General features: G+C 47.8%; 7 protein-coding genes across 7 annotated transcripts; 3 read left to right on the forward strand and 4 right to left on the reverse strand.

Annotated features, from left to right (window-relative positions):
- Positions 1-637: 637 nt before the first annotated feature.
- Positions 638-1451, reverse strand: EI90DRAFT_2905404 (uncharacterized protein; the record flags this gene model as incomplete). Its single annotated transcript, XM_039054204.1, has 3 exons — positions 638-881; positions 938-1178; positions 1241-1451. The coding sequence occupies 3 exons, from the start codon at positions 1449-1451 to the stop codon at positions 638-640; spliced, it is 696 nt and encodes a 231-aa protein (XP_038922254.1).
- A 341-nt stretch (positions 1452-1792) lies between these two features.
- EI90DRAFT_3221860 (phenylalanyl-tRNA synthetase) lies at positions 1793-4404 on the reverse strand (the record flags this gene model as incomplete). The annotated part of the gene is made up of 10 exons (XM_039066473.1): positions 1793-2278; positions 2348-2729; positions 2781-3186; positions 3243-3484; positions 3536-3802; positions 3865-3994; positions 4045-4073; positions 4125-4178; positions 4234-4289; positions 4347-4404. 10 exons carry the CDS (start codon positions 4402-4404, stop codon positions 1998-2000), a joined length of 1905 nt encoding a protein of 634 aa, XP_038922255.1. The 3' UTR covers positions 1793-1997.
- Positions 4405-4466: 62 nt separating this feature from the next.
- On the forward strand, positions 4467-6288 carry EI90DRAFT_3033516 (putative diphthamide synthesis protein-domain-containing protein). The gene is made up of 4 exons (XM_039058465.1): positions 4467-4975; positions 5032-5554; positions 5606-5885; positions 5941-6288. Exons 1-4 carry the CDS (start codon positions 4774-4776, stop codon positions 6259-6261), a joined length of 1326 nt encoding a protein of 441 aa, XP_038922256.1. The 5' UTR covers positions 4467-4773; the 3' UTR covers positions 6262-6288.
- Positions 6289-6394: 106 nt separating this feature from the next.
- On the reverse strand, positions 6395-10481 carry EI90DRAFT_2905082 (uncharacterized protein; the record flags this gene model as incomplete). The annotated part of the gene is made up of 16 exons (XM_039054191.1): positions 6395-6649; positions 6703-7211; positions 7266-7302; positions 7360-7460; positions 7513-7618; positions 7676-7943; positions 7996-8125; positions 8180-8296; positions 8337-8487; positions 8544-9310; positions 9362-9476; positions 9525-9613; positions 9664-9821; positions 9876-10014; positions 10069-10191; positions 10244-10481. 16 exons carry the CDS (start codon positions 10479-10481, stop codon positions 6395-6397), a joined length of 3303 nt encoding a protein of 1100 aa, XP_038922257.1.
- Positions 10482-12160: 1679 nt separating this feature from the next.
- Positions 12161-16328, forward strand: EI90DRAFT_3285504 (ubiquitin activating enzyme). Its single transcript, XM_039066972.1, has 18 exons — positions 12161-12279; positions 12342-12357; positions 12423-12488; positions 12549-12631; positions 12688-12834; positions 12887-12993; positions 13053-13143; positions 13194-13424; positions 13476-14217; positions 14272-14340; positions 14390-14586; positions 14641-14898; positions 14949-15023; positions 15076-15259; positions 15304-15683; positions 15737-15925; positions 15957-16085; positions 16143-16328. Exons 1-18 carry the CDS (start codon positions 12205-12207, stop codon positions 16170-16172), a joined length of 3069 nt encoding a protein of 1022 aa, XP_038922258.1. The 5' UTR covers positions 12161-12204; the 3' UTR covers positions 16173-16328.
- Positions 16278-18853, reverse strand: EI90DRAFT_2904985 (mid region of cactin-domain-containing protein; the record flags this gene model as incomplete). Its single annotated transcript, XM_039054188.1, has 10 exons — positions 16278-16443; positions 16499-16668; positions 16729-16768; positions 16817-17115; positions 17168-17488; positions 17546-17794; positions 17846-17938; positions 17973-18311; positions 18363-18594; positions 18648-18853. 10 exons carry the CDS (start codon positions 18851-18853, stop codon positions 16278-16280), a joined length of 2115 nt encoding a protein of 704 aa, XP_038922259.1.
- A 26-nt stretch (positions 18854-18879) lies between these two features.
- Positions 18880-19797, forward strand: EI90DRAFT_2989066 (RanBP1 domain-containing protein; the record flags this gene model as incomplete). Its single annotated transcript, XM_039056057.1, has 5 exons — positions 18880-18989; positions 19065-19165; positions 19276-19427; positions 19493-19621; positions 19679-19797. Coding segments are annotated over exons 1-5 (513 nt in total), but the record flags the coding sequence as incomplete, so codon positions are not given.
- Between the last annotated feature and the right edge of the window lie 272 nt (positions 19798-20069).

Raw genomic sequence — 20069 nt, forward strand, 5'->3', positions numbered from 1 at the left:
GCGCTCTTGCGGTCGTGATCGACTGCACGGAAGTCCCACCTTCGTGTCAGGGCGGATATACAGTAATGGGCTCCCACGGACGTGAAAGATGCATTCGACTCCTGGACCCTAAATCTGGACCTCTTAATGCGTGCCGATGTTCAATCCATGTAAAACCCCCACCGGAGATAGGACAATCCGACACAGTTCAACATTCATTCGCGGGAAGCATCATCCCCGCAACTCAGTCTTAAAACTGAGACGCTGAAGCTGTCGTGTGCGGGGAGGTGGGGAAAGATTTGATGTACCGACATACTTACTATTTGAGCGTTTTATTGTGACTTCATTATCATTCCCATCCCCCTTGTTAGACCGATGGACTCACCACCTGAAACAAATCGAAGGTCGTGAAACACAAAATGCAACGTTGATTCTAATGCAACTACTGTTTGCCAAAGTGCCGAAATCACCCTCTGCTAAAGTTTGTACTACACAACAGAGGGTGACGGGGTTGCGCGCACGACGAACACACTCACGCCAATACAATTAGCCGTGTCCAATGCGACGGTACACAATAATACATATATCATTCAGCTTTGGAGATACATTTTAACGTTTATTTTGACACTTATGATTATAGACGGTGAACAACCACCCCTTAGTCCTTAGAACCGGGGAGGGGATCCTTCCCCCATTTCAACTGGCTTTGAACCTGGCTTTGGTCAATGATGTTGTACTTGAATTCGTTGAGTCTCTTTCCTGCATCTATCGAATCGAATAGCCACTCGGGTTTGACGACGTATTGCTTTGTCTTGACACTAATGCCAGTTAGTATCTTCTGAGTTTTTGTGCCACTCAAAGCCATAGACGTGATAATATGGGTGGCGCCGGTCGCTGTTCGACTATGCCCATTATACCAGTTAATCCAATTATTGTAAGAATCATGACAGCGACTTACAGGTTATAGCCGCCGTGAAGATCAACGAGCTTGACAATCTCGCTTCTAGTCGTGCCTTTCGTATATCCATTCACATACACCTTCAAACCGGCAAAAATTTTCCTTGTTGCCTTGGAACCAGGAACATCTTGAAGATCAGCAAGAGACTGAGCGTCTAGCCTTTCCTGAATAGCATTCCTGACGGCCGCATTCATGCTTCCACCACCCCTTTGGTGTCCGGAGGCGACCGAGTGGATATGTTCTGGTTCACAGAATTGGGAGGGGTTAGCCGCGGAGATGCGAAATTGAAAAATAAAAGCCTACGAGTCTTCTCATACGCCTTACTGTGCGTTATTGGATTGCCAGAATCCTTGAGATTATAAATGTCCTTCCGCCTGAAGGGTTGCGGTACAAGTATGGAATCTCTGTCACCTGTGGCGAGTACCGACAGACTTCCAGAGGCACCATTGCTTATCGGTGAACGAGTCAAAACATGCGAAATGACATCTCCTTTCGCCTGTTCGGAGTCATTCATCGAGGCCAACGCGGCCGGGAGAACAGGCCCTTGCTGGTCATAGACATGCTTCGTCACCAACTCAGATCGTGCGGCAGCACGTCCATGCGAGGAAATAGTGGGTGCAGCGTTGCAAGAGGTTGCATTATAAGGATGAAAACGAGTGGTGCGACACTTCCCGGGGTGCACGTCAACTCCGGTGTTCCCTTTCACAACATGTGTGCCTTTAGGAGTGCTTTGTTTTGTTACAAACACGTATGCATCCATCGCTATAATTTATATATACAGAGCGAATGGTGCGTGTGGTCGTTGAGGAGAGCAAACTTGTGGTTGCTTGTTTACTTATTGTTTGATGGCATTTTTCGGAGCCGAAACATGTCACGTCAACCGATCATGAGCCCAAAAAGGATATGACACACAGGCTTTGCAAGTGAAAACCGTCGAGAGTAGATAAGCATGCTCCTACCAGGTCTAGACAGCACCGTGATGACATTGTGGCCACACGTCGCAAACCCCACTCACGACACTGTCGTCCCCCATTTCCAGACACATGCCCCTCGGGGTCCCTCAGGGATTCACTTCATCTTCCCACACGTAAACAACGTCCTTCTTGAAGGGTTCGAGATTGAGTTCGAGGGACGAGCATGGGTACCCAATTTCGAAATTCTGCAAGACGGTGGGATGAAGAATACCCAGGGTGCCGACTTCGAGGTCTTGCTGCGAATCGCCCGTACCTACGACTGACTTTAGGGCATCCTTGGAAACTGCCACTTTGCTCTTCGGTGAGGGAGTTGAGGTGTTAAGTCTGTAACAGACTGTAGCAGCACGGCCAGGGAAGAACATCGCATCTAAACCATTCCAAGCATCAGGTGAGTGCTTAATTTCATACTCATACGCCTAATTTCTCGAAAACTAACCGTCCACTTCCTTGATGTAATACCCATGTTTAGACGTCTTATCCGTGCTCAAAATCCGAGGGATTTCAAGAATTGTCATTATACGGTCCAATAATCCGTGAACAACTTCAAAACCAGCTGTCTTATTACACCAAACGGCGCCTACTTTGCGGATGTTCTGGGCTTGACGCTCGACTGAGGGGTTCTTGACGACTATATCAGAGGATTCAAAGACGCGAATGGGGAGCGGGTGATTACGATTCTCCCTAATCGTTTTAAGGAGGCCTGGTATAAGGGTCGTGCGCACGACCTGGTATTCCGTGGTCTTGGGATTAGCAAGTTTTACTGCCGTCTTCCCATCATCTGCGTGGTTTAAAAAGGCGAAGTTCTCATCGTGCGAACACTGTTGGAATGCTCTGAGTGAACTGACAATGGGGTGCAGATTGGAGCCTACCAAGATCAGAGGCAATACTTCAACCCAACCCGCCTGTGCGCATTCGTTCCGAATAAGATCACTGAGTTTGCTCACACCCAATGGCTGCGCAACGGTGCTTGTGGATGGGAAAGTCTTGGTAAGGTTATTAAATCCATACGCAATGGCGGCGTCCTCTACAATGTCACATTCATGAAGTATATCCGGACGCGTTGGCGGTATCTCAACACCAAGTTCGTCCTGCGAGGATTCCGATTGAGTAGCGGATAATGTCATTTGATTGAGGAGCTTAATAATCCTAGCCGGAGGAAGGGACAAGCCCGTGACGCCATTGATATAGGAGATACGCGCAGCTGTTTTTCTAGAGGATATGTCAGGGGCGACACGTTCTGTCCCATCTGGTAGCACGATCCGGACCGGTTCTACACTATACCCAGTCTTATGTCAAATAAAAACCACAGCTTCTAAACTGGGATGTCTCACGTAAATTTCTCCGCACAATATTCGGAAAACATGAGAGCTACCATGTTCACGACAATAGCCAGCTTCGTTTCGTCCGTGGCTGTCACGTCGATAAAAATGTTCCTTGTGCCTAGGGTAATCTTCGAGTGTTCAGAGTTGATAATTGGAGGCATCGAAAGTACAGTGTCGGTTCTATCGTATATTATTGGATAGACAGATGAATCTCGAATGATATGAAGATATTTTGACAGGTGCTTGTCGTTCTTTAGTGGGGGATTTTGAGTGTAACCCGCAGCAAGCTGTAAATCACGAACCTCGTAGTGCTTCATGAGGTTTTCGGCCGTAAACTCTTGCTGCTGGTTTAAAGGTACAAATTTGATACTCTGTGGGGGCCGTGCTTCATAGCGGAACGGAGGTGTGAGAGTATCCAAATCGTGTGTCCCAATGGCGACCAGTTGTCGCCTGCGACCGATATTCTGATGAAGCTTGTCTTGAAGGTCGATAAAGGATGCATATGACCGCGGAGTGAACTTGATGTCACGCAAAATTGCCCCAGCAAAGTATGGTCGTACGCGCCCAGTCTGTGTGAATGGGGATCGACAGAATGAAAACCGAATAAAATTATTGTGCAATTGAAAAGTACCTCCGGCTTTACATATATAGTTAGTAACCCCCCGTTTTCTGGTGGCACAAGCTTATAGGTAGGTGCGCGCGATTTCTGTAGGAAGACCCGTAAAGCTCTGGCGATCCCTTCAATGCATAAAAGATCGTATCTGATAACAAGGTTAATGAAGGTCCCAGGTATAAATAGATAGCGTCCCACCTGTTTGCAGGTATTTCGATTTTTAGTTGCTACATTGGAGAATTGAGACGCGCCGAAGATCGATCTGAATAGATTCGCACCGGTCGTTCAGCGGGAAGCCCTTTTTTTATGTTATCCTTGACTTCTTCGGTTGTCTGTGAGAGGTATAAGGAACAGTCGCTCATGATTGTCTTCAGTTTTGAACGTTACATCTTCGTCCAACTCTACGCCAAAATCGAAGCATAACTGATCGAATTCTTCAGTAGCTTCACGAGTATATGATTGGACTCGTGCCGAGCATGACAAGTTATTACTTCACCCACTGTATGTTGTCCCTAGGCGCTCAAAGAGATCTGCTTTGTCCACTGCAACGGTAGGCATATTCGGTGTTGAAGTCGAATCAGGTCACGGAATCGCCGATCTGCTTCCGTTTCTGGCCAGCTCGCATTCAATAACAACAACAACAACAAGCTCGCATTCAATGACAGGTCCAGCAATGAGCTCGAATGAACCGCCGAAGACTCGGAAGCGCTTTGTTGGAAAAACCACGAAAGGCGGGAAGGCAGCGACTACTGGACTCGCAGCTCATCAGATACCGGATGACATTTTGAGTGATTCTGTCCTCAATGCTGCTATTCAGGAACTGCCGCAGAATTATTCCTTCGAGATACACAAAACTATTCACCACATAAGGAAGAACGGGTCTACGATGGTTGCATTACAAATGCCGGAAGGCTTGCTGATGTTTGCATGCACGATATCAGACATAATCGAACGGTTCGCTCGAAAGTCCATCGAGGCTGTTGGATTAATCATTATTTGGAACTCAGATTCACCAGTGCCTTGACGGTTATTATGGGCGATGTAACCTATGGAGCATGCTGCATCGATGATTACACTGCACTTGCTCTGGGGTGCGATATGCTAATTCATTATGGTCACAGCTGCCTGGGTACGTCCTTCGCTCGCATTCGTCGACCCTTTCATCATTCAACAATATGTTATCAGTCCCAGTTGACACAACGAAGATCAAGACCCTATATGTCTTTGTCGAAATTGGCATAGATTCGCACCACCTCGCGGACACAATCCGTCTGAACCTCCCATCATCGCGTTCAGAATTTTACAACAAAGTTCTCTCGAACGAAGAGGAGCAGCGCAAGCTACCGCCTGGTACTAAAATCGGCCCAGCCGCTCGACTAAGGATTGAAGCGTCACCGTCATCCTTCCAGGATGAATCAAAAATTGGAGATGCAGACGTGCTGCGAACGCGGCTTGCGCTAGTGTCGACAATACAGTTTGTGGCAGCTGTTCAGCAACTGAAAGATAGCCTTTCCGTGGAGGAATCTATTCGTGATTCGTCAATGCTGCCAGCCGCCGAATTTTCTCAACAAGCTTCAGACATCGACTCACTGTTCCATCATGGTTTCAGTGGGAAGTATGAGGCGATCGTTCCTAGGTCCAAACCTCTCAGTCCAGGGGAGATCCTAGGGTGCACCGCTCCTCGTCTTTCAGACGTTGACGCATTGATGTGAGCCAACCTCCACATTGTCGCGTTCGATCCCGCCCTAACCAACCTTAGATATGTCGGAGATGGCAGATTCCATCTTGAATCCATAATGATAGCTAATCCGGAAATTCCTGCTTTCCGGTACGACCCGTATTCAAAGAAGCTTACACGAGAACGGTATGGGCATGCCCAAATGACTGCCATCAGGTCGAAAGCAGTGAACACGGCACGAGCGTCCATCGAATCACTCGAGCTGGGGGGTTCTGGTGGAACAGGAGCATCAAAGAATGGCCCTGTCTGGGGCATCATCCTTGGGACATTAGGCAGACAAGGTAGCCTCAGGCATCTCCAAGTAAGTCGATTCCCAGACTTGCAGTTTGAACAAAATAAAAGTGAACCATATTTAGTCGATCACTCAAAGTTTGTCACGATCCAAAATTCCGATACCATTTATGCCCATGCTTCTCTCAGAGCTGTCACCGGCGAAGCTCTCGTTGTTTCGAGATCATATTTCTGTTTTTGTCCAGACGTCATGTCCGCGATTATCCATCGACTGGGGCTATGCGTTCACTAAACCGCTACTCAATTCCTATGAGACATCTGTTGCGATTGGACAAACAAACGGATGGGATGGCGATGGGCATGGAGGTGAAGGCCCCTATCCTATGGACTATTACTCTGCTGGGTCACCAGCTGCAATAGCGCGCATCAAAGGAGCAGAAATATGACGTAACAATCAGGGGCTAATCAACGGGCTGATATGATATTAAGCCGACCTTTAGCATGTGCAATAATTACCAACCACCTACTGTATCACTCCCCGTACATATACTATACAAATCATTTTAGGCAAACCGATCCTCACTGGAGAGTGTGGGCACTCACTTCAACTTCGTCTACTCCTTTCCCCCCTTCGTTTGCTGCAAATGGTGCCGTTCTTCCAGTAGAGATTGGCCCCAATTCTGGTTGATCCAGTTCATCGAAGTCCTCCTCGATGGCACTTCCATCATCCAAACCGAACGGAAGCACTGGTCGAAGACTGGTTCCTGAACTTGACCTCCGTCCCCCGCTTGCTGGTGATTTGGGAAGGGCCTTGAAAGTCTTTGGACTCATATGCTGGAATGCAGTGTGACGACGTAGGCTTATGGAATAGGTGGAACCACACACACCTCCCAATTGTTCAGATTTTCATCTATGGACTCGGAATCCAGCGATCCGACATCATTTCTTCCTCCATCGCCGATCTCCCCAATGGACACGATGCTTTCACTATCACTAATCCCATCTGCTATATTCCCCGCAAAGTCCTCGATTCGCTGCCATGCTGAAGACAAGTCGGTGGGACCGTCAAGGGGTCGGGAGGTGGTCAACGATGGATCGAAGACTTCCGTTCGCGAAGGTTCGTCACCAATAAGATCAGAAAGGTAATCCTCGTACTCTTCCTCGAAAGCAATGTCTTCGGGAATGTATGGCGTGAAAACAGACGAGTCAGCAACTCTCGAACGCAATGGGGGGAAAACATCCATTTCCATGTGAGGAGATGCAAGTGGCTTATGATGATGAGGAATTTCAACATTAGCAAGACTAGGATCAGGATTCGGCATCGACATGCTAGATCCCCTTCGGTGCGTCGGATGTGTCGATGTTGAAACGGCTTGACCGTATCTTTTTCCATTGTCTGCAACAAACCTCTTGTTTATCCTGCCATCAGGGACACCGCGGGTGTACTCACAGAACTTGATAAGGGTTCGCAATGCTTGCTCCTGAGCCTGGTGGGAAATATTGAATCTCATGAGGAATCATCATTACGAACGTCATCGCCTGACCATTGCTTCTTCGGGATCTTCTAATTCATTGCCAGTGAGCCACTCGTCTCGCAGATCGGGTCTGCAATTAAGATAGATGGAAGTGATTACTTTCATATTCGCTACGAAAGCAGCTATGAGACAAATGCTGTGAAGAGGCAAATCTAATCTCACTTTGCTTCCATTTTTTGCCGCAATGTGGAACCTGGCTCTTCATCAATTTCAACAGGTGTAGTTGAAGCATAGGATGCGAGACCTTCAGCATCCGTTTCAGAATTGCCTTTGAAACAAAGTGGGAAGCAGCAGGTCGAAAACTTAAACAAGTCATTGAACATACCGAACTTTTGTAATTCACTAACATGTTGATGCGATGGGATCGGCCCTTCGTCATTTTCTGCATAATTCGCACAAAGGTAATTGCACAAAAGAAATTTCGCCAAGAGAAGTCCGTTATGTATTCAATTTCGTCTTCACCGTCAGTCTGCTTAGGTGCGGTCTGCTTTGAGATTACGGGGGTGCTGCGGGGTGGAGCATTAAGAATTATATCTTCTGGTCGTCTTTCCTGGGCGTTCTTCGCAAACTTCAAGTTACAAAAGCGAAAGAAGCTAATGAAAATGAAATGAGTCATCGATTGAAGAGGTGAGGAAGGAGAATTACTTGTTGTCTGGGGAATCATTCTTTGTGGTGACTGCAACAGAAGTCTCCTGCAATCCAAGAATCTTGAGAATTAAAACCAAGATGTTCGACTCCAAAAGCATCGCTCCAAGATGATGGAATTTCATAACGTCTGCAGGAGGCTACCATTAGCAAGATGCAATATGTCAAACTTGGCTGCACGTACGTGATACTTTAAACCATTTTAAAGTCAAGAAAAGCAAAGCTGCAACAGCTTTAGCTGTAATCTCTCGATGACGGTTGATATCGATCTCGTGTAGGGTTGGCGGAGGTGCAGTCGGGTCTAATATGCTCATCGGAGACCGTCAACGTTGAAAAGTAACTTCCGCTATTCTCACCTGAGACAGGAGTAGGAAAGGCTGGGGACGCGCCGGGAGCTGTCTGGTTGGCCTGGCCACCGGCAGCACTGACAGATGCAAGTAGCAGACGTAAAAGAACCAGAACCCAGTTGGCCAGTCCAGGGAGTACAGCGACCTGGTGGTACTCGGCATGTGAGCGTCATGGGTTGTCAAGACATCGAAAGAAATTACGTATAGAGTCTCCACCCGGCGAAGACGGATAAGATCATCTAGCCTCTCCTTTGCTCTGCGTTTTGCCGTGCGATCGCCTTGCTTCTCCATCAATTCAACTGACTTTCGAGCTTCGACAATTGCACGATCAAGCTTTTGCACATCTGATAGAGCGCTCTCAGTAGATTCGTCAAAGGAATCAACGGACGGATGGATCGCTGGATTTTTCTTCTGTGTGAACTTCGAAGTGCCGAAAGCTGCAGTAGCTTTGAGCTCCAAAGCGGCCACGCCTTGAGGAGAATTGGGATCAAGACCGTTTTCATCTAAGATGTACGCTTCTCGAGTCTGCCAAAGCTGAAAGAGCGAGAGCGAAATATGAATATGAGCCATGTAGAGACGATCCGCTTCATCAATCGCGAAAGGAACGAGCTTCGCATTTCCTCGGCCAGCTGTGCGAGAAAATGGGAATAGAAAAGGTCGGTTAGGATCAGTTTGGTAAAGCTGCTTTTTCGGCTTCCCAGCATTCGGCGGAGGGGAGGGCGCAGGAGTTGGAGGTAATTGAGGCGGCACCACAGACGCTTCCCGCGGTCCTGAATGACCCACATTCGGCGCAGGTGGGTCTTCGCTCACATGATGGTGATGGTGTCGTACCGGTAATGGTGTCATTGCTGTGGCGATTCTCTCGATTACCGCCTCTGATTTTTGATGTGGCGTGAAAGTTGGGTATTTGACGGATGTCTCTTGACGGAATTGCTTGAAGTCAATAGGACTAGACTTGACAACAGCAACTATGTATAAAAAATTAATGAACGTGTGGCGGTCCAGGGAAACCATGCAACCTTCATCATTTACAGGTGGCAAATCGGCTAACTCGCGTGCCAGTTTCTTGACGCGTGCTAGTTCCCGCATACCTCCAAAGCACGCCAGCATTGTCTTCCATAACAGTAATAAAACCTAACAGAAATGTCAATGAAATGCCTGGACACAGATAGCGTCCTTGACCTTTTTGACGGGATAGCCTCTCAGACTTTTATCCTTTATTGCCGAGACCATATTGAAGAGTGATATTGGAAGTGGTGTTTCTAAGCTCACTATAACAACCAAAGTTAAGGGAGGATGGTGGAATTTGCACCCAACTTACTCAGCTCGTCCGCGAACTCTTCATCCCCTTTAAAGATTTGCACCAAGAAATATAGCATGCCACAGTAAAACGAAACTTCTGTATTAATATCATCCAATGACTCCTGTTTCTCAATTTCCGTGATCCCGAGCCGCTGTAAGTCAGCGTCTGGAAGGGAACTTGAGCAAAATCAGTTTCATTGGCTAGTTGTAAGATGAATGGAACGTTCTTACGATATCAAATCATGCTTTGAGTTCGCGACTTGGAGCGCCTCCACGATGTCGTGCACACCATTCGCAGCGCGAACAATTTTACAGTTCTCAATGATCATGTGGAGGTGGTGCTCGGGGGACGTAGTTTCGGCGAATACACCTGAGACTCGAGGTTCAGACGTAAGAAGCCCAAACACCAAAATGCGTTACCCACCTTGAAGCAAATACAAAAGCTTTCGGGCATTCGTCCACCGTATTTCACTGTCTCGATGTTCCAAACTCTCCAGAAGGACTTCGATGTGCGCCTTTTTCTCTGCTGCGGATGTTTTGATCCATTCTATGAGCCCGTAGGTGAACAATCCGTATATAGAAGCCAGTATGCGATATACCTCCATTAAACGAGGCCTGCCAGGCGTTGAGATTACCGGAGATATATCGCATTTCAATGTAGGAAAAGAATTCTTCGATCTCATCAAAAACACTGTCTTCATCTTCGTAGCGCATCGCATACTGCTGGGGCTTTGGCTTCGGTTGATTCCCGGCCAAACCTTTCAGTTGACCGAGCGATAAGGAGTCCAGGCTTGCAGGCAAATCAACAGCGTCATCAGCAATATTCAGGTTTCCCATCTTGAAGCTCAGCCCGAATGCATCCATATTTAAAGGTGGGAAATCCCTCGTGTTCGAATGCGGTTTAGGATGTAGGGCCTGTGAATGAGTCGAGAACTTGATAGACTCGATTGTGACAACTTTTCCCACGGCGACATTCTCGACAAATTGTTGCCAAAACCCGGGCCCACCTCTATTTGACCATACTTTGTTAGCTCCTCATGATCCTTCACACCATTTGTGCTCCAGCTGCATGGTCCTCTTTTCCCATTGTGCATTATATGTCCTCATTCCGGCGCGTCCAACACATCAATTGGAGATATGCCACTTGGGGAGCATTCTTGCCACTCTGCGGGCCCTAAAAATGTTTGGTCCCCAACTGGATCTCCGTGCAAGAGGCCCTGTCCAGAAAAAATTGCCAACCCAGGGTCCTCAGCCTCGGATGCGGCATTAATACTCGCATATGAGATGGCCTTATCCTCCTCTTCTGAACTCAACACGATGACTAATCGCAGGACCAAACGAATCTCCCTCCACTTGCTTTCGATGCGCACAAGATGAAATCAACTCATTTCTGTTCAGTTGCGCAAGAGCAGATGCATTTGCCAAACGGAGGTGCGTGGGAAAATTAAGACGAGCGCAGGCGCGACGATACAAGATCGCGATCCGTTTTGTCCTTAGTCAGCACTGTGACACCGCTGTGGCCAAGAATGCCTCGACAAGGAATTGGCTACTTTCTCTCTGCAGTTTCCTTATCATTCGCAGAATGAACCCCTCAATCATGAGTAATTGCATGCTTTCGTTTACTCACGATCACATCGATCGCAGCAGACGATCTGCTAACGCAATGCGCTCCTCCATTTGGTCACGCTGTCAACTACTGACTCTGAGTGAAGAGGATTATGCAGAACATCGTTGAAACGTTGTTATTGAGGTGGCCTCTGATGTACGATGCAGATATCTCGGCCATTTCATCTCTCATTACAGTTTGCCCAGCAACCCCTCGGCATGCATCTCGTCAGATGGACCTGTGGCACAGTGAACATCAACAACGAAGCAAGGACTACCGCTCGGACTTCGTCATGGTGGATTAAATACGTCTCCATTGGGTACCTCATTGCGGGATCACAGCGTAATAATTCACCTTCCACTACGATTAGGCAGAATACCAGCCACTGGCATGATGATGGAGAAATATGAGTTGACCGTTTGCCACTCCGCCGGTTGGATTCCAATGCAGAGCAAGGCTGCGAATTCGAGTGTGATTCTTCTATATCGTAACAACATCATTCGATCTAGAAGCATTCATGTGGAAGGTTGCATGGTAATGTTAGAAGAACTGGTGGCGTATAAGCGCTAGGAAAATACATACAATGTTAGAGAATTGAAAAGTATGTTTCAAGCGATAAAAGGTTATCTCAAATATGTAAACTGGGGGGAATTGTGCGAAGTGCGAAGTGACTTTTAAACCATCCATGACTGCGTCCATCAATGCAGAATACAGGAAAGGAAATGACGGATATTCACGATGTAGATCGATGTCCGTGTGCGTACGTGGACCTCTCTACTTCAACAGTGAGGAGGCCACGGCGTACATTAATATCCAACAAATCCAAACGACTAAGACATGAAGGGAAATATATATGAGGATCGCTAAGATCGAGAACGAGGACAGGCGGCACTCATCCTAAAAAGGAAAACTCGCACGGGACTTGACTCTAATCCAACGCATTCCACGATCACCATGGCTGCCTCAACATCCGGGATGGACATCGACGAGGCTCCAATTGACGAAGGGCTATATTCGCGCCAGCTGTACGCGTGTTGGCACTTCGATGTTCGTGAAGAGACATGCTGATCAATGTTTGCGCCCCTAGTTACGTGCTCGGCCATGAAGGTTAGTAAGCGACTTCTTAAGCCCTCGATCTTGGGCGCTAAGTATCCATAAATGGTTTTTGGTAGCAATGAAGCGTATGGCAGCCTCCAATGTACTCGTTGTAGGTTTGAAGGGTTTAGGTGTTGAAATTGGTGCGTCCATTAAGCTCTTATAAATATCTACTCGATCGACTACTTATATTCACGGTGAAGCAAAGAACATCGCTCTTGCAGGAGTAAAATCCGTGTCTGTATATGACCCCGAACCGGTGACTTTGGAAGATCTTGGAACCCAGGTGCTTAGTTTTGCACGATCGCTGGACTGTCGTTGAAATTGGATCCTCTGTGTCAGTTCTTCCTGAGATCTTCGGATATTGGAAAATCGAGAGCCGATGCTGCAGCACCTCGGTTAGCGGAGCTCAATTCTTACGTTCCCGTCCGTAACGTTGGGGGTGTATCTGGTCAGCCCATTTCGAAGGACATTGTAAAGAATTACCAGGTAGCCTTATAAGCTACGTTGAGCGTAAAGCATGCTGATTTGATTATTTTAGGTTGTAGTGCTTTCCGACTCGCCGTTGCAACTCCAGTTGGATATCAATGACTACACGCATGGAAATGGGATCTATTTCATCGCTGCCTCCACTCATGGCCTCTTTGCGTGAGATAAATAGGTTTCAACTGCTCTCATCATTCACTGACCAATTTTGGATCTTGAAGATCGGTCTTCAATGATTTTGGAGCGAAGTTTACTTGTGTAGATCCCACTGGAGAACAACCCTTGTCAGGAATGATTGTCTCCATTGAGAAGGTGACCTACCAAGCCCTCAACAATGGTGTCTTCATCTTATGACTGTGCAGGGAAAAGAAGCTCTAGTCACATGCCTCGATGAAACCCGCCATGGCCTCGAAGATGGGGACTTCGTCACCTTTAGCGAAGTCAAAGGAATGACTGAACTAAATGCCTGTAAACCCAGGAAAGTCAGCGTGAAAGGGCCCTATACATTTACTATTGGGGAGACCTCGAGTTTCAGCGAGTATAAAGCTGGCGGGATCTTCACTCAAGTCAAAATTCCCAAGATCTTAGACTTTGTTTGTGCGAATGTCCCTTCTCTTGATGATGAGGCTCATTCTTAACTCTAGAAATCTTTGCGCGAGTCATTGAAAGCACCAGAATTTTTCATAACTGATTTCGGAAAGTTCGATCGCCCCTCCTCGATGCATGCAGGGTTCCAGGCACTTTCAGCGTTCGAACAGAAGCATCGGCGTAAACCCGCACCACGGGATACGAAGGATGCGACAGAGCTTATTTCCCTCGCCAAGACATTCGTTGGTAACGAAGAGCTCAACAAGGAGGTGCTTGAGGAGTTTTCCTTCCAAGCTCGGGGAGAACTCTCTCCAGTAATCGCCGTCGTTGGTGGATTTGTTGCTCAGGAAGTGCTCAAAGCGTGCAGCGCCAAGTTTCACCCCATGGTGCAGCACTTGTATTTTGACTCATTGGAATCTCTCCCAGACCCCAAACCAACTGAGGCGGACGTCAGACCCATTGGATCGAGGTATGACCGTCAGATTGCAGTCTTTGGGAGGCGTTTCCAGGAGAAGATCGGGAACCATCGCCAATTCCTAGTTGGTTCGGGTGCTATTGGTTGTGAAATGCTCAAGAACTGGTCTATGATGGGTGTGGGTGTGGGTCCAAGGGGTGTCATACACGTCACCGACCTCGATACCATTGAAAAGAGCAACCTCAACCGCCAATTCCTCTTCCGTGCTAAAGATCTGGGAAAATTCAAGTCAGAATCGGCAGCCGTGGCAGTGACGGATATGAATCCAGACTTGGCAGGGCACGTTCGTGCATACCAAGAGGAGGTTGGACCTGCAACTGAGAGTGAGTGATCACACAACGAAGTATTACGTGTCGTTAAGTTTGATTCCGGAATAGACATCTATGGCGAACAATTCTTCTCCGGAATTGACGGTGTCACGAATGCACTCGACAATGTCAAAGCTCGTATGTGGCATGATTCGGCGACCTGTTCAGAATGACTCATGCGTCTTAGGGTTGTACATGGATCAGCGTTGCGTTTTCTTCTCTAAACCTCTCCTGGAGTCTGGCACCCTGGGAACGAAAGGTAATACTCAGGTGGTGGTGCCCCACCTTACGGAATCGTACGGATCCTCTCAGGACCCGCCAGAGAAGCAAACACCATCATGCACCTTAAAGAGCTTCCCTAACGTTATCCAGCATTGTATCGAGGTTCGTGGCACATTCAATCTTTGTGTTACTATCAGCCCTGATTCTTTTCATCAGTGGAGTCGGGAAGTGTTCAATGACCTGTTTGTGAAACCTGTCCAAAGTGCCAACTCTTATTTGTCGGAGCCCGATTACATGGAGACAACGCTGAGGCACAGCGGATCACAGATAGAGCAGCTCGCTCAGATCAGGGATTATCTGGTTGGCCATAAGCCTCTGACATTCGATGAATGTATCACCTGGGCTCGTCTCAAATTCGAGCACTTCTACAACAACGAGATTCAGCAGTTGTTATACAATCTTCCCGTCGATGCAGTAAGTCTTTGATCGCTTGAACTTATCCCCAACAATACGTATTATGGCAGGTTACGTCGACAGGACAACCCTTCTGGTCCGGTCCGAAGCGTGCACCATCCCCATTGAAGTTCGACCCCGAAAATGTAAGGCTCCCTTTCGGATAAGCGAATAAGGTCTGAATCTATCAATGCACAGAGCATCCACCTTGCATACATAATTTCAGCTGCTAACCTGCATGCTTATAACTATGGGCTCAAAGGACACGACGATCTGGCTACCTTCAAAAAATTATCCGCAGCTGTCAAGGTCTCTCCCTTTACGCCCAAGGCAGGTGTCAAAATTCAGGTAAACGAGAATGAGGCTGTTCCAGAGAACCAGAGTAAGCGCATTCACACGCAAGGGATCTTTCTATACTGAGGTCAGATCAAGGCGAGGATGATGCAGCCACTATTGCTGCCTCACTTCCTTTACCTTCTACCCTTGTGGGTTATCGGCTGAATCCAGTGGAATTCGAGAAGGACGATGATGCAAATCACCACATCGACTTCATCACTGCTGCTGCCAACCTGCGGGCTTTGAACTACAACATCGAGCCTGCTACAAGGCACCAGGCCAAGCAAATTGCAGGGAAAATCATTCCTGCAATTGCAACCACGACATCACTGGTCACTGGGCTGGTGTGTTTGGAGCTGTATAAAGTGATCGATGGCAAGAAGAGTATAGACGATTACAAGAATGGCTTCATCAACCTAGCGCTTCCATTCTTTGGGTTTTCAGAACCCATTGCGGCGCCAAAGAAGAAGGTTTGGCGATTTGCGCAGGGTGCTGAGTTAAACTGATGATATTGTGTACCCAGTATGCCGAGACTGAATGGACGCTTTGGGACAGATTTGAGTTCCGCGGCAATCCAAGACTACAGGACGTCATTGACTGGTTCAAGAAGCATCATAATCTTGAAGTGGGTATGGTGTCGTCTGGAGTATCGATGCTTTGGTCCGGTTTCATTCTACCGAAGAAGGTTAGAGGATTCTATTGCCTTGCGGAAGTATGTCCATTGTCTCAGCGGTTCTATTCAGAGCCAGGAACGCTTGTTGTTGCGATTTAAGGAGCTTATCGAGAGTGTCAGCAAAAAGCCAGTCCCGCCACACCAAAAAAAGGTGGTGGTCGAAGTTATGGTCAGCGACGAGAATGATGAAGATGTCGAGGTAGGCGTAGACTTATATGTTGCGAACCAGATCATCCCTTGCTGATATTCAGCACAGGTGCCATTCATTGTCATTGACCTCGAGTAAGGATTCGAAAACTTGCTGGGGAGTGTAGATGTACTGTACACTTTTACCAATTTCAGAGGACTGGAGATGTATGATGTTTAAATTCCAAACCTGCTAAATACAAAACTACAGCGAAATTGCGATGCTCGGTACACTGGCAATACAATTATTTGCGATAAAACTGGAAGCGTTGTCAGTGAATTGATCATCCATTTCGAGAACATGGCTCACGTTGCGACGGAAGTTGAACCACAGTGAAAGGCAACCTCGATCAAAACTACTGCGGAAGCCACTGAAAGCAAACGTTGAGCGTGAGCCACGAGCCACCGACGATCTGAGGCAATCACCGTTTATGAGAAAACTCCCACTCTCGATTCACAATCCGGAATGCAATGTCCTCATAGGGTGGCCCGGCAGTGAACCGAAGTAGGACGGTATCTTCATTTCCGGGTTCCTTGATGATTTGATATGAGGGTGCTTGTTGTTTGTTTATCAAATCAGGATAGAAAACATTAAACTTATTGAGGGAAACATCAGAATGTTCACTTTGAGGAGGTAAACGAATCGCAGGGCGAACCTTATAGCCCTGAACAACTTTCGGTGGGGGATTGTCGGTACTGCAAAGAGCGTGAGCCAGCACCTCGAGAAAAGAATAGTAGACGTACTCGTAATGTGTTTGATTATACTTGTTCCATTCATATCCAGTATGGACACGGTTAAAGTATCGAGGTTTCCGTGGCCGATACTTATCTTCCCACGAGTAGGTGGTAGGGGTCTCGATTAGTTCCTGCAAATTAAACAACTCTTCGTCTTCGTCCAACTCTTTATCAGCCTCGGCATTATACATGGCTTCCGCATCAAGGTCATCTCCGCTCGGGGCAGGCGTGTCTTCAGCTTCTGTAGTAGCCGGGCCCCGAGGACGTGGAACAAAGCGGGACGAAGTGATGGTTCGGCGCTGGGAAAACTGGACCACAGTGTTATTAGCTAGGGCCTATGCTGGCGATAGTGGGACGCACCAAGTTTGAAAGATCCGTCAGACTGTCGATCACGTCGACTTCTCGGAGTTCGGGGGGTACGAGAGCTAAATCGACAGGCTCTGGACTCATTTCAGGATAATATGGTTCAATTGTCACATCCTCGTTCGACACGTTAATGTCTTCAACGGGCACTCGGGAGACTTCAACGGAAGTATGTCCGCGCCCCCGGAGAGATTTTGGCGGGGCCGTCACCCCCGCTAGCAGTTCTTGCTGTGCTTGAATTGCTTCATCTCGCTGACGCTTCCGCAGTTGTTCGAGACGATTCTGGACGACAACTTCATGCAGTGATTTCAGCTTGGACTATAAAAATGAAAGTGTCAATACGACCGTGGCATTTTTAGAAGTCAAACTGGTTACCTTTGCCTTCCATACCAACAGACTCTTTAAAAGGCCCTCCCAGTAATCCACGTCTACTGGACCGCCACTGGCAAGCTTATTTTGGATTTGGCGCTGTAAAAGAACCAATTGCTCATAAGATTTCCCAGATAACAATTTCGTTATTTCATCGTCAACTGCTGCATTCGCGTTTGCGCCAGTAGCCGCAGCCTCGGTTGCGGAGCGCTCGGTGAGCTTCTCGAGGTAGTGCTTGCAGACGACCATCATATTCTATGTTTAGTGGCTTGAGCGAGTGCTCAGCAAACGGCTGGAGGTACATACCGTCCAAAAGTCGATGTTGAGTTCGGATAACTCAAGGGTCAGATACTTTTGGATATCGTCATGAAGCTCTCGAGTTTGCGCCAAGTCCAAGTTCTGAATATGGGCATCAGAGAGTTGGTAAAGCAACGCTCAGTAAACTTGCCTCAAAAATGGCATATGGCTCGTCAAAATCTATCTCCAGACCAATTTCATCCAAACCAAGGCCGTCATCACGATCATTATTAACTTGCGGATCAGCAAACTTCAGATTAAGAACAAGGAAATCGATGGCTTTTGCGCGTCGTTCTTTCAACCGGATCCCCGCACGTCGACGTTCCTGATCCAGTTGGAAATCACCGTCCTTTGCAATCCATTCCGCCATCTGGGTAGACTCAGCTAAACGGGCCATTCTCGCTTCTTCTTCTTCCCGGAGTCGCATTTCTACTTCTCGCTCTGCTCTACGCTTATTTAGGCGCTCAAGTTCTTCCTGAGGGGCTATGTAAGACACTAGATCCAGGGAATTGCTCTGATTGCATACCTTAGCTTCCATTCGCCTAATTTCATCACGTCTCTGTGCCTCTGCAGCAGACAATCCTGCTTTCCGTTCTTTCTCGGCCTTTTTGTGCCATTTGAACTGTTGTCCAAGATTTACATCATGGAAAGGATTGTCTGTAGCACTGTAAACGCTGAGTTCTGCAATCTGCCGTGCCTCTTCCTCATCTCGTAAACGCCGTTTTTCGGCTTTGCGAGCTTCCTTTTCGCGCCTCCGGCTACGAGTGACTAATCAACACCGAATGTTAAAAGTAAGTAGGATTATTCATACCGCCTTTCACGTTCACCACTGCTGCTACGGCTTCGAGACCTTCTTTTGGAGTGGTCATCTTCTCGCCGCCTCTTTCTTGACTCCCGATAATCTGGAGACTTCGACCTCTGCCTCGAAGAACGATATCCATCCCGCTCTCTACCCTTCTCAATCCTTTCGGACCGTTCCTCATGCTTCCTTGGGGAACGCGACCTCGAGCGGGGCATATTCGACTCGGTTCAGTCACGTGTGGACCATTCGGCAACACCCCTCTGTCAAAGCCCTATTGACTCTTTCGCTTCTTCTCCAAATCTCAGAGACACCTTTTTCGCCATATAATCTTCATTTGAGATGGCCGAACAGGTCAGTGTGCAGAAGCAATATTCTGATCCGTCAAGCATGATTTTTGGCATACCCCTTCCCTGATGGCTTTCACAGGAGGATCAGGACCCGCAATACACCCCCGTCCACCAACTGACGGATAAAGATGTGATCGAGACAAAGACGCTAGAGGAAGATGAAGATGTTGCTTTCAAAATGTGCGTGTACCGCGTTTGTATTCGCGTCCACTGTCTCACGCACCCTTACGTGATTGATGGTGATCTGTGCGAATCTGACATTCCGATCTGGGTCGATGTTTGGTCTATAGGCGTGCTAAACTCTTCCGATTCGATTCAACGAACAATGAATGGAAGGAACGGGGAACTGGAGACGTTCGTATCCTGTCGCACAAGGAAACCAAGAAAGTCCGACTTGTGATGCGACGTGATAAGACCCTGAAGGTTTGCGCAAACCATTACAGTAGGCATTAGTCTGATTTGAATCTCCATGGTGACGCCTTTTGACGGTATATTTTCTTCATACAGTCACAAGTGACATGCGTCTTCAACCCAATATCGGCTCCGATCGCAGCTGGGTGTGGAAGGTTGCCGCGGATGTATCGGAAGGAAGCGCACAAGCTGAAACTCTCGCCATACGTTTCGCGAACTCCGACAGTGAGGGCTGCTTGTTTTGCGTACTATCACCCATGTCTCATTTTTTTGGAATACCAGACGCCAATCAATTCAAAGCAGCTTTCGAGGAAGGGCAAAAAACGAATATTGAGATTGCTGCAAAGGGTGGCCAATCGACTGCGGTTGGGGCAGCAGCGCCATCCACGGAGGAGTCAACGACTGAGGAGGCAAAGGAGGAGTCTCACGGGAAGCAGGAGCCCCCATCAACAGAAACTCAGAGAGAGGAGTTGGGGACACATACAACCGAAGGGGCGAAACCAGAGCTCGGTGCTGAGACCACTGAAGCCAGTGATCCTACGAACGGAGTCGTCACGGACTCAAGCGAGCCTCCGCAAGCGGAGACACAGGACGAGTGAGCGTGCACTGCCCCCCTTCGATCACGCAGGAAACCACGGATAACTAAATAACACCGTATTGTACGAGCATCATT

This window comes from Cantharellus anzutake (genome assembly GCF_015039405.1).
Source record: "Cantharellus anzutake strain C23 chromosome Unknown EI90scaffold_4, whole genome shotgun sequence".
NCBI lineage: Eukaryota > Fungi > Basidiomycota > Agaricomycetes > Cantharellales > Hydnaceae > Cantharellus > Cantharellus anzutake.